Source organism: Leuciscus leuciscus (assembly GCF_965113295.1).
Source record: "Leuciscus leuciscus genome assembly, chromosome: 5".
Lineage (NCBI taxonomy): Eukaryota > Metazoa > Chordata > Actinopteri > Cypriniformes > Leuciscidae > Leuciscus > Leuciscus leuciscus.
In genome coordinates this window covers 48,762,078-48,775,311 of record NC_138729.1, presented here as the reverse complement: position 1 = coordinate 48,775,311, position 13,234 = coordinate 48,762,078, and the positions used below count along the sequence as shown (strand labels likewise).

The 13,234-nt window shown below is 37.6% G+C and overlaps 1 protein-coding gene across 1 annotated transcript; it reads right to left on the bottom strand.

The window, feature by feature from the left end:
- Window positions 1-511: 511 nt before the first annotated feature.
- LOC309499743 (BCL2/adenovirus E1B 19 kDa protein-interacting protein 3) lies at window positions 512-9,930 on the bottom strand. Its single transcript, XM_082171188.1, has 6 exons — window positions 9,761-9,930; window positions 8,194-8,350; window positions 6,880-6,970; window positions 5,858-5,934; window positions 2,509-2,655; window positions 512-1,486 (listed from the first exon to the last, which is right to left on the bottom strand). The coding sequence occupies exons 1-6, from the start codon at window positions 9,801-9,803 to the stop codon at window positions 1,438-1,440; spliced, it is 564 nt and encodes a 187-aa protein (XP_082027314.1). The 5' UTR covers window positions 9,804-9,930; the 3' UTR covers window positions 512-1,437.
- Window positions 9,931-13,234: the final 3,304 nt, after the last annotated feature.

Sequence of the window (13,234 nt, the reverse complement as noted above, 5' to 3'; positions counted from 1 at the left end):
AATTCTAAAAGTCCTGCCTTATATGTCACAAAACAATGATCAGTATATCTGTCTTGTTTTACAATTTAAACATCCTTAAAGTTAAATTTTGTCTGAGAATATTATAAATATAGTAAAGGTATCAGATAGAAATACTATAGTATTTGACATATGGGTAGCTGATATGAAATACATCTAGAAAGCTGACTTTGAATACGTTGAATATTTGCTTTTTTTTTTAATCTTCACATCATGACCTTTGAAATGAATCAAAGGTGACTAAATATTGTGAAAAAAATTACTAAAATGTTGACCACATGAAATAGGCAAATTATACAACTCCCCTTTGATTAGAAGCAAGTCCATGTACATATTAGAGTTATGCACATATTAGAGTTATTCATTTACCATTACATTTACATTGTATTCCAATAGAGTACAAGCTCAATAAAACAAGGTACTTTTCTATAATTTTAAAAGGTGAAAGCCTCAAATCTATTTTGAAGTAAAATACCATACCAAGGAGAAGGTGGTAAGAGTGACATTTATTGAGGTTGAGTCGTTACAAATGAGATTATTCTGACCACAAAACCGAATGAGCTCCAGTTGCCTTCACTTTTCAACACGAAACGGGTCTATATCGCAAACACAATAGTGCAACACAAGATTTATCATATTATTCTGGTCTGGAATTCGATGTAAAATAACTGTTGGTTTTCTCTTCATTCGCACTGTTTCAGCTAAATGTCTTTATCTGTATTACACCTGACACACACTTATGAACAATAACAGAGAAACAACTAAATAAAGATTTAGAGGGACAGTTTAGCACAGGGAGTCATATCATACATAATTTATGATAATATCATATCATACAAATAATTTTTCACTTAGGTCCACATATATAATGCTAAAGTTTATTGGTTTCATTGTTTTGCAACAAAAACAAAGTTCTTTGCCTGAAAATTGTCAACCTGTTCTGAGCAAACACAAAATTAATATCTAAATTTGGTTAGTCATGTGATAACGTATTAATCAGTTTGACATCAGAAATATTTAGGCACAAATTTAAAACATATTTGAATTGCATATAAAATGTTCATCCATTTGGAGTTTTAACAGATTGTTATCTAAATCTCTTTTTTAGCGAGTAGTTCAGAACAAGTTGTTTTTGTAGCTTTGTTTCAATAAATGCTCTTCTCGGGAAGAAAACTTTGAGTTGTGAAATGTATATCATTCTGAAACAGTATATTATCATAATACAACAGGCTCTTTAATCTGAAAATGGATTCGTCACGATATGACCCCTTTGGAGACAGACAGACAGACTCGTTTTGTGGTGGGACAGAGAGACAGAAGAGGCAGTTGCCCATCACAAGAGGAGAAGAGAGGCGTGATTGGGCTACAGTGCTAGCGGCAGCAGTCTAAGCCAATCGGTGAGCTGCCAAATGTCACATGTCACAGCGTGCTGGTGGAGGAGGATGCCAGCCGTTTCCCTATGTATATTCTGAGAAAGATAGAAAACAGAAAGAAAGACAGAAAGAGATAATCTGTCATCGTTTCTCATCTCTCAGATGGTCATCTGAGTTCTTATTTGAGTTCTTTCTTATGCAACATCAATGCCTGTAATGAAAATGGAAGTCAGAAATTCAATTTGTTCAGCTCAATACATTTTAGAGAGTCTGAGCACAATTTTTTTTTTTTGGCTTCTGATTTATTGCAAACACAGACATATGGGACTCGGGGGCTTATGCAGGGAAACACTCACACTCACAGCGTCATGAGCCAAAGATAACATTTGATCTACAGTCATTTTTACAAAGCCAAGATTGGCAGAGAAGCCTCATATAAGCACTAATGGTCAAAAGTTTGGGATCAGTATGATAAAAGTAATCCAGACTTTTATTCAGCGAGGACACATTAAAATCATCAAAAGTGAAGAGGAAAGAAGAGAAAAAAAGAGGAACAAAAAGAGAGAAGTGTCTCCATTAGCAATACTATTTAAGATACGATAATTTTGCGGATTCACTCATGCATTTATATGCATAAACACTCCTAATCAGAAACAAATAAAAACAGATTGCCAGCACTAATGGATGGCAAAATGCACACTCTGACATTTGAGCACTATGTGTACAATGGTGTATTTAAATTCCAAGTGCTGACTCGTGACTTTCAATGCAAATAAGGCTTATGATGGGATCAAAAATGGCATGTTTAAAGGCTCTTTCACAATCAACATCAATCATCTTTTGCATTAAAATCAGCCACAGACTCGCAAGAAAACAATGAGCTCAATGGGGTTATATGGGGATGGGATGAACGTCTACAGAATCCTACACTTTTTTTAACGCAGATAAACAGTGCTTTAGTTCTGTAAAATATGAAAATGCACAAAGGGAAATATATATGGACTGTTTGAACATAGATGAATCTCAGTTTTTATGAAAAAACTGTTGCTGATTTGCACTGATATTTAAATGAAAATATTTGAAGTTAGGATATGATATTATATAGAAACTGCCTCACCCCAGACCCAGCGTCAGAGCGTGTGAGGCGAGCAGAGAGGGCAGGAGGATGAGGAGCACGTCTGAGGAAAACAAACCCCTCTTCATCACCTCAGTCTTCCTCACGCTCAGAGAGCCGGACTGCTTTGGGTGATGAAACACAAACTCCCTAAAGAGAGAGAGAGAGAGAGAGATCAGGGTCATTCAGCAATATAATCTAGATATGTATACATGGATCTAGGACACTGAAGATGTGAGAATATAAATATATTCAATAAGGGGCCCTATTAGCGCATGGTCTAAAGTACACTCAGGGTGTGTCCGAAAACACTTTTGCTAGTTTAACGACGGGAAAAATGGTCGGCGCTCCCGGTGCATGGTCTAAAAGGGTTGTCTCTATTCTCATAATGAGTAATGGGTGTGTTTCCTCTAGAGAGGAAACGGATCTCCTTGTGCGCTTATGTTTTATTCTCATTATAAATGACAGTTTTATCAGCATAATTTCAGTGAGAAGCTGTTTTGAAAAATGCACATGAATCTGCGAATGTCTCATGTTGGTGCATCTCTCTTTTGCTTTAATGACAGCAGCACTGGAGCAACACGAACAGAACCTTGATTGAATGGCCGAGAAAAACATCAACTGGAGTGACAAGACTAGATCGTTTCTTACCTTTATATTCCAAAAAGTGCATTCAGGAAAAACTTGGCAGTAAAGTCGGCAATATATAATATGAGTAGACGCAATGCTAGAGCTTTAGTATAAACAGGTCGCGCGCTGCGCTCGTCCAATTAATGACACTGACTGACACCGCAAAATATGCAAATATGAACGATAACCCAGGGTTTAGGGATGTACAAAGTGAAACGTTAGTTTATTAATACCCAGGATTAAGGTGTGAAAAACCATTATATGTATTAGATCAGGGGTGTCCAATCCTGCTCCTGGAGGACACTGTCCTGCAAAGTTTAGCGCCAACCCCAATTAAACACGCCTGAACCAGCTAATCAAAGTCTTACCAGGCCAAAGCTGCTTGAATGTCAATGGAGGAGAAGCCGACTGGACCAAAAGCAGTTTTACAAGAGAAGTCACGGACAATTTCGCCACAGGTATGATTCAGTTTAAGGCACTTTTCATTCATTTCTATGGTATCCGCAAACAGTGATTGACTGTCAAAATTCAATGATGTCAAGGCTGTAATGTGATTGGTTATCAAGGCACACGTGATTCGTCTCCAATGGTAGAGCCACAGGCCCTCATTTCTCCCAATAATAAGACCATCTCTGACTAGGCATACTAGAAACTTGAGGCAAGTTGGAGCTAAACCCTGCAGGACTCTCCTGGACCGAGTTTGGACACCCCTGTATTAGATGCTTTTGACACAAATGTCACGTCAGGCTGGAGAATTTAACAAGCGTGCACCATGTGACCCTGAAGGTGTTTTAAGCTTAATTTCTCTGAAACAGATTAAGCCAAATTCAGCATTGTAATCCCAGTTTAAATCTTGTCTATCCTATCATATAAAGCTTGTTGCTATAATGAAGTCAGACTGGACCTGATACACATGCAGATGTTGGGAGAGCAGGAATATGCAAAGAAGTTTCGTCTTTTAATGAAAAGACATTTGACATTTAAACATCACAGCTCAATGCAACCAAGATAAAACTCAAAGCCGCATTGGTTGCAGGAAAATGGAGTAGATAGTGTATGTTAACATTTTTGCATTTTTTTTTAGAAGGGCTGCAATGACTAATCGATAAAACGATCAAATTTAATGTGAGCGTTTTAATTAAATGACTCTACATCAGCTCTATTTCTAAAGAGTGATTTCAAATAACCTTTGAAACATTTGTGCAGCAAGATTTATTTTTGCACAGTGCGTATACGCACCGCCATGAAAATTGACAATGACAAAGTAAAGCTTTTTGTGCTTTCTCAAAGGTTTTTGCTTTTAATAGCATCATGATATCGGAGCAGTCTCTTGCTCAAATCTGCAATCCTAACATCATTAAACGTTGCAATCCCAAAAGTTTTTGTTGCAAAGTTTTTTTATCTGTATAATGATATGTGCATTACAAACTTTCTCCTCTAGAGAGCCAACTCAGATTCGCTGACTCATGGTGTGGCGCACAAGCTATTTTTGTGTGGCGACTAAATGATCCTCTCTGAGATTTAAGCAGAGGTATGCAGGGCTAACGGAGGTCAAACGCTCCACTGCAAGAACTGGCAATCTGTGAAGCGCTCCGTTAATCTGAAAGGACACATCAGCACACAAGAACACCTCATTTATTTTCTTACAAAATGACGTTTTTATGTCCTTAATAAGCATCATTTTATCTAGGACTGTAAACTGGCATCATGTGCAAAAAAAAAAAAAATGTTTAACTTTATTATTCTATCTATTCCAAGGCTTTCTGGCAGTTTTTTGGTCAGATGAACTTGTAGAACTCAAATTAATTACATGAACTATCCTGTGAAATAGCCTATTGTTCTTATCTTTCTACCATTCAAAAATTTGGGGTCGGCAAAGATTTTTACAAATGTTTTTGAAAGAAGTCTCTTACAAGGCTGCAATTATTTGATCAAAAATACAGTAAAACCAGTAATATTGTGAAATATTTATTCCTGTGATCAAAGCTGAATTTCCAGCATCATTACTCCAGTCTTCAGTGTCACATGATCCTTCAGAAATCATTCTAATATGATGATTTGCCGCTCAAGAATAATTTCTGATTATCATCAATGTTGAAAACGGTTGTGCTGCTTCATATTTTGGTGGAAACTGTGATACGTTTCTGAGGATTCCTTGACTGATTGATATAGATTTCAAAAGAACAACATAGTAATATTTTGTAAGATTATAAATGTCTTAACTGGCACTTTTGATCAATTTAATGAATCCTTAGTGAATAAATTATTCTTGGTAAATTCTTGTTTTGTTTTTTACATAATATTATAATAGTAATGTGATTTTTTTTTAATGCAGATTTTAATTAATGGAAAGTAATGCAAACAACTCATAAATGCAACAAAAAAAATAATTAATGGTCTCAGAAATAGTTTTTTTATGCAAAAATATTTTTGGGGTAAAGTATGAATTTCAATACATATTTGTATTTACAGTAATACTCACTTGTGTATATAAGACCAGAGTAAAGGGTTTGGATTAAAAAACAATTTCCAACAGTCTAACAAACAAACCCCCTGCAGTTCCATCATATACCACAAACTGCTTACAAAACTCAGGAATACATTTATTAATTACTAACCATCAACCGCCTATATGACTTTAGAAGATGAACTGAAGAGACGGACATGATTTAAGAACGTAGGCTACAACTGAATCAAAGTATGAATTAAAGGTAAATCTTACTTGGGCGGGAGGTTTTCTGGCCGACTGGACCAATCCCACACCCATTCAGCACTCACTCGCCTGTCATTCTCATCCGACTGAAAGAGAGCAGACAGAGACAGTGTGAGCATATCAAACACATGCATTAAATCAGAGCTTCTCAACCGGCTTTGCTTCAGGAACCAGTCCATGGTACAGTGGACATCAAGTGGTGACCTGATACAACCATGTTTGTCCTTATTGCAAGTGAACCTGTATTTAATGTGGGTCGTATTTCTTTTTATTAGGAACTCATTCAAGTTCATTAGCCTATTTGTTTTTCTGCCCTATCATGCATGATTATACAGTTGCGTTTGCATTCATCAGCATTACCGCAAAAAAAAATGAAATGCAACACATTTGTGGGTCACCAGCAGTCTCTGCCTTTGCTATGTTTCACTTGAAATGGACCTCACAACAGAAGAAGCCTCCGCTTGCACTCGAAAAAGAGGGCCGGCCCGCCATCAAGCAGCGCACAAACACCAGTGTTAGGAATTAACGAGGGCTCGGGGCAAAAATGCCATCAAAATTAATAAAAATGCTTCCAAAAACCAAGATATGGTGCAAAAAAAGTCCCCGTATAAGTTCTTGTTTTTAATATTTATAAGCAATTTCACATGAGCAAAAGTGCTGTTTTCCTGAATATCAGCACATTTGCAAATGTGATATTGATTTTATACAATAATTCTCCGGGGGGATCCGGGGGGAGGGGGGTCTCCGACTATATAAAAGCCATATAAATGAGACACATAAAGGGAGGGTTTTTTCAGCTTGATGATTGAGTGACTAATCAAAAACTTATGAGCATACATAAAAACCATGAAACCAATTACCATTGCAAAGTCTGTCTCAATCAGTCATTATAAAAGTACTGATATGATTGTAACCCGCATAACTATTCAGGTTGTGATTGGATCGGGTAACTGGTTGTAACTATAAAAAAAACGAAATTTTCTGCTGATGTTGTTGGAGCAAACATGCTGTAGACTGAACGGTGCTGTTACCTGTATAGTGACACAGTCTGTGCTGCTGCTGCTGCCCTCACTGGCTGGTTTAGGAGATCCAGATGTTCTCGGGGTCACGACCTGCGGAGGACTGAAATCAGAGACGAAACCTGTGTTATAAAAACAGCACGTTTTGTCCACTTCTGTCCTGATTTCTTCGAGGGGAGGGTCTATTGGTGGGTAAATGTATGGGTTTTTTTTCCAGATCTTTCAATCTAATGGAGAAAATAAGCTCATGCAATTTACATATGAACGCGGAAAAACACACAGAGAACATCAGCTTTAGTTTCTGCTCTGACAGACACAAGACCAGCCGAACACTGTGTGTTAGACATCAGGAATGGTGAGAGAACATTGAGCTTGGTATGTTTTTCCTCTTCAAACCAAACTTGGGTCTTCAGCCGACAAAGTTTAAATCCCGTCCGGCTAGCGCTCTTCCCATAATGTTACTCATTAGGCCAGTAGGTGGTACCTCTGCGAGTGGTCGAAAGTGGACAAGCTCAACACGTCATAGACCCCGTTTACACCTGTGTTTAACGTCGTCCACTTGTGATCCGATCGACCAAAACGCATCTTAATACCAGATGTAAACAGGGTCTTGGATCAGGTTTGGAGCTGAACTTTGCAGGAAAGTAGATCTCCAGGAACCGGACTGGGCACCACTGGTGTAAATAATACTGAAAAAAGTCAACCACTAAAGCCCAATGTTCCATGCATACAACACAGAAACTTACTTTTTCAGTATTTAATCACTCATCAATCACTAAACATGTTGGAAACTGATTGAAATTAGTGATGAGTCGTTCATTGCGTCTGTCACGTGACAAATGAACGAAAGACTCGGAAGGTAAAGTAATTATTTATGTTCCCTGTAAATTATTTTTGACTGCATTATAATGATTTCTTAATTCAGAATATGATCAAGATTGCATAGGTGGATGTGTTCGGGGAATCTGCCTGTTAAAAGTATAACATTTAAAGCCCCTTAAATGAACGAAATGACTCGAAAAAAGATTTGTTCATTTTGATGAACGAGATCGAACAAGAGAGTCAGTAAAATGATCCGAACTTCCCATCACTAATTGGAATAAAACACTGCAAGTCCAAACATGTTTGCAATAATGTCTTTAGCAAGCTGTGATATTCAATATGTGCATGTACAAGACAGGTATGATTTGAGTGCCCTGTATATAAAAAACACATTGCTTGATGTCTTGGAGAAACAAAGAAAATAAAGAGATCTAAAGGCAATCTAATGATCTAATGGCTCAATATTCATAATTCATAAGCTTAAATAGGCCTTCAGACACACACCTCTCTGTTTGACTGCTCCTCTCACACTCCAGCTGAGCTTCCAGCAGAATCCTCTCCAGCTCCCCCTGCAGGAAGGAGGCTGTGGTGTCCTGTGCTCCTAATTCTCCTTCTGTTTGACCTGCAGATCCCACCAGACCCTCCAGCTCCACCCAAGAACCTGACGGACATATGAACCGCGTGGACTTCTGGTTACTTTTGGATTCATAAAATGGATTCAGTTTATTGCTGTGCTGTAAGACAGTGGAATCTGTTTGCAACGTCAACATGAATAAATCATGAATACATCCGTATTGTGACATATTTCCAGGCATGGACGTACACAGGGGGGTCTGTCTGTCTGTCTGTCTGTCTGTCTGTCTGTCTGTCTATCTGTCTATATGTCTAGATATCCATCGTTCTATGTGTCTGTCTGTCTGTGCATGGCCCTGTTTCCAAGTAAAACTGGATTTTGTCTATCTATCTATCTATCTATCTATCTATCTATCTATCTATCTATCTATCTATCTATCTATCTATCTATCTATCTTTCTTTCTATCTGTCTATCATTCTATTGATGTATCTCTCTGATTGTTGACATGAACACAAAAGCTTGCTTACATAAGCATTTTATTTCTGTCAGAGATTAGCCAGTCACCTCTCTCTCTCTCTCTATCTCTCTCTCTCTCTTCTAATCCTGACCTTCATCATCTTTCCTCATGTGTCAAGCATCTTCTCTTTCCGCCTTCCTGGTCATTTTGTGGTTATATTTCAGAGACAGGGGTTTTGCAGTGGAGAGAGGAGGGATTGTGCCATTGCTCCAGATTCTCCAGCATGTGGGATTGTGACATAACCAGGGACGAGGGCCGTGTGTATAACAAGCATAATATCAAGCTGTGAGTGTGTGCATGTCTATATTTGTGCATGAATGAGAGAATGTATTTGTGTGTTTTATGAATGATAACGTATTCCCTGAGAGGGATTCGGTTTTATGAAGAACTTGTGTTCTGCAAACACTATTGTTCTCACGTTTCCCCCTGCGGACAGTTTAAGCCACTGATCAAATTATGAGTTGTTAACCCTCTTCACAGTAATTGGCTTAGAACAGGCGAGTCATGGAATCTATTTACATAACAATACAGACAAAACAATGGCACTGCAAAATAAAAACACACAGATATTAGGCTACAAGGTTATATATGTGCACTGTAACACACTTTGAACAAAAGTGATTGTGTTATTTTAAAATAGAATTCATAAGAAGTTAAATATATTTTAAATTAATTGTAATTATATTTTTATAGAACTGAGTCTAAAATGTCTTTTAAATCGTATTTATATGCATTCATGTTATTTTTTTTCTATTAAAATTATAATAATTGTATAACTTATTTGAAAATAATTTATGTACAACATACTATTGGTATTAAAATAAAATTATAACTTTGCAATTTAAATAATAATAATAATATACATAAATATCAATATCACATATAGCCTATGTCACAGGTTATAAATAGGCCTTTGTATATAGGCTGCACATCACAGGTTATAACAATGAAGCAGTGTTATGTAAACATGCAGTCTTACCGTGCAGAGCATCGTCCGGTGTTTGAGATCCTGACAGAGACATGATGGGACAGAAGAGTTCAGGAGATGATGCACTGACTTCAGCTCCTATCGGCTTTCTTTGCCCGTGTTTAACCGTCCTCTGCGTTTGTTGACAACACTTTTGTGGGTGTGTTTGAGTGGCTAATGCTCGCTGATCGCCGTTTCTTAGAGGACGTTTACTCTCTTTCCTCCAGGGGGCGCTCGATGGCTCATAGAACCGAAACCTCCATTGAATCACATTCAAAACACACGTTTTTAATTTATTTATTAATTAATTTCTTTATTTTTATTTAAAAGTATTAGTTTTACATAAAATTGGGATAATGCTAAATAATGGAGAAACAAATCAGATAGTAAATTAGATAACAAATGACCATGGCACCTGAATAGTGACACTAAAAATAATAAATAGACATTGTATTTAAAATAACTGGTCGATATATAAAATAGCATAATAATTGTTTACAACTTGTCGTTTCTGACCAATCAGAGACAACTTGCGGGACTCCACGCCCCGCCCTCTGTTTCAGTGTTTTGCCATTCTCTGCACTTGTTCTATTTTTATGACGTAAATGCGGTAATCTCTATTTCTCCCCACGTGTTTCAGCAGGAGGTAAATATTGGCATCTTTCCCTTCTTTTCCATAAATAGACCTAAACAGGTGCCTATCTTTGGTATAAACTGGAAAACAACAAAAACTCAGCAAATTAAAGATTTGTTTATTTTATATTTCAAATCACCCAAGTCCAGATATGACACGTAGGCTAAATGATGTATACAATTATTTTAAAGGGTCAGTGTTAGATGGGTTGTCTTTGATAACGACAAGTGAGAACAACACTGAGTGTCTCAAAATAACTTACATGACCAAACAAAACATCCAGCATGTGTTGTTACCATTTAGAATCACATGACCTCAAATAAACTTTTAATAACATGATAATCTCTTCTGATCACCACACACACACCATCTAATCCGTCTTTCACTGACAAAAAAGTACCATGGTACTACTGTATTTTCGCAGTTTTAAGTGTTGCATTTCAACTGTGATCATTTAAATGCAGTCACAATACTGTTATGAACACTGATAAACAACATCTTCACACCCGACTGCTACTTTCTGCCCTGACAAGAAGACATTCCACCTCAAAAATGTTGTAGTGAATAGTGTTTATGTTAGTTCCCCTGATTCCTCATTATCGCTCTGGTTTGTGGTCATAATCACGGATAATTAGATTCTGTTCACGTGTTCATCTGGTTCCCTTTGTTTGTTTGTTCCTTGTATTTAAGCCCTGAGTTTCTTTCTGTTCCTTTGTCCAATAACGTCAATGTTTATCGATCTCCTGAGTTTAGTTTTGTGAGAATAAAGATTATTCTGTATTCGTCGTGCGTGTCTCTACAGCACCCACACGTGACAGGAATACAGTAAGGAAATACACAATTAGGCTACTGATCATCTTTCTATGTTAGTATAGTAGATGCTACCATAATAATTGTACTTTTTAAAACTGAATATTAGCATTTTAGAACACATCTGTACAGAGATCAAACTTAAAAATAATTGACTAATTAATAATTTCCTGCTCATTGTCATTATTAACTATAAAGCCTACTGTATCATATTTTGGTAACTCTTTACAATAAGGTTTATTAGTTAACATTAGTATTAATTAACATTAACCATGAGCAATACATTTGTTACTTTATTTATTCATCTTTGGTAATGATAGTTAATAAAAATACAGCTGTTCATTGTTTGTTCATGTGCATTAACTAATGTTAACTAATACAACTTTTGATTTTAATAATGTATTAGTAAATTATGAAATTAACATTAACGAGTGTTAAAAAATGCTGTAGAAGTGCAGGTGAACCTTATTGTAAAGTGTTACCCATATTTTATATGCAGATTTCTAAGGATTCTAAATGATCAACTTGATCAACCTGTTGCAGACAATCTACTTCATGCCTTCTGTGGTCTGATTGATAGTTTATACTTTTTTAGCAAGTAAAAGGACTTTTAGGTTAATCATCGTAGTTAGTGTTAAAGGGTTAGTTCACCCAAAGATCGTTTTGATGAAATCTGAGAGATTTCTGACCCTCCATTGACAGCTACACGACTACCCACTTTGACGCTTCAAAAAGTTCATAAAGAGATCGTAAAACTAATCCATATGAATCTGTTTGAGCTTCAGAAACAACCAATGAGGTTCATTCTCGTGTTGCGCAGCACATTTGAGCTTCAGAACCAATGAGGTTCATTCTCGTGTTACGCAGCACGTTTGAGCTTCAGAACCAATGAGGTTCATTCTCGTGTTACGCAGCACGTTTGAGCTTCAGCAAGAACCAATGAGGTTCATTCTCGTGTTACGCAGCACGTTTGAGCTTCAGCAAGAACCAATGAGGTTCATTCTCGTGTTACGCAGCACGTTTGAGCTTCAGCAAGAACCAATGAGGTTCATTCTCGTGTTACGCTGCACGTTTGAGCTTCAGCAAGAACCAATGAGGTTCATTCTCGCACGTTTGAGCTTCAGCAAGAACCAATGAGGTTCATTCTCGTGTTACGCAGCACATTTGAGCTTCAGAACCAATGAGGTTCATTCTCGTGTTACGCAGCACGTTTGAGCTTCTGTAAGAACCAATGAGGTTCATTCTCGTGTTACGCAGCACGTTTGAGCTTCTGCAAGAACCAATGAGGTTCATTCTCGTGTTACGCAGCACGTTTGAGCTTCTGCAAGAACCAATGAGGTTTATTCTCGTGTTACGCTGCACGTTTGAGCTTCAGCAAGAACCAATGAGGTTCATTCTCGCACGTTTGAGCTTCAGCAAGAACCAATGAGGTTCATTCTCGTGTTGCGCAGCACATTTGAGCTTCAGAACCAATGAGGTTCATTCTCGTGTTACGCAGCACGTTTGAGCTTCAGCAAGAACCAATGAGGTTCATTCTCTTGTTACGCAGCACGTTTGAGCTTCAGCAAGAACCAATGAGGTTCATTCTCGTGTTACGCAGCACGTTTGAGCTTCAGCAAGAACCAATGAGGTTCATTCTCGTGTTACGCTGCACGTTTGAGCTTCAGCAAGAACCAATGAGGTTCATTCTCGCACGTTTGAGCTTCAGCAAGAACCAATGAGGTTCATTCTCGTGTTGCACGGCACATTTGAGCTTCAGAACCAATGAGGTTCATTCTCGTGTTACGCAGCACGTTTGAGCTTCTGTAAGAACCAATGAGGTTCATTCTCGTGTTACGCAGCACGTTTGAGCTTCTGCAAGAACCAATGAGGTTCATTCTCGTGTTACGCAGCACGTTTGAGCTTCTGTAAGAACCAATGAGGTTCATTCTCTTGTTACGCAGCACGTTTGAGCTTCAGCAAGAACCAATGAGGTTCATTCTCGTGTTACGCAGCACGTTTGAGCTTCAGCAAGAACCAATGAGGTTCATTCTCGTGTTACG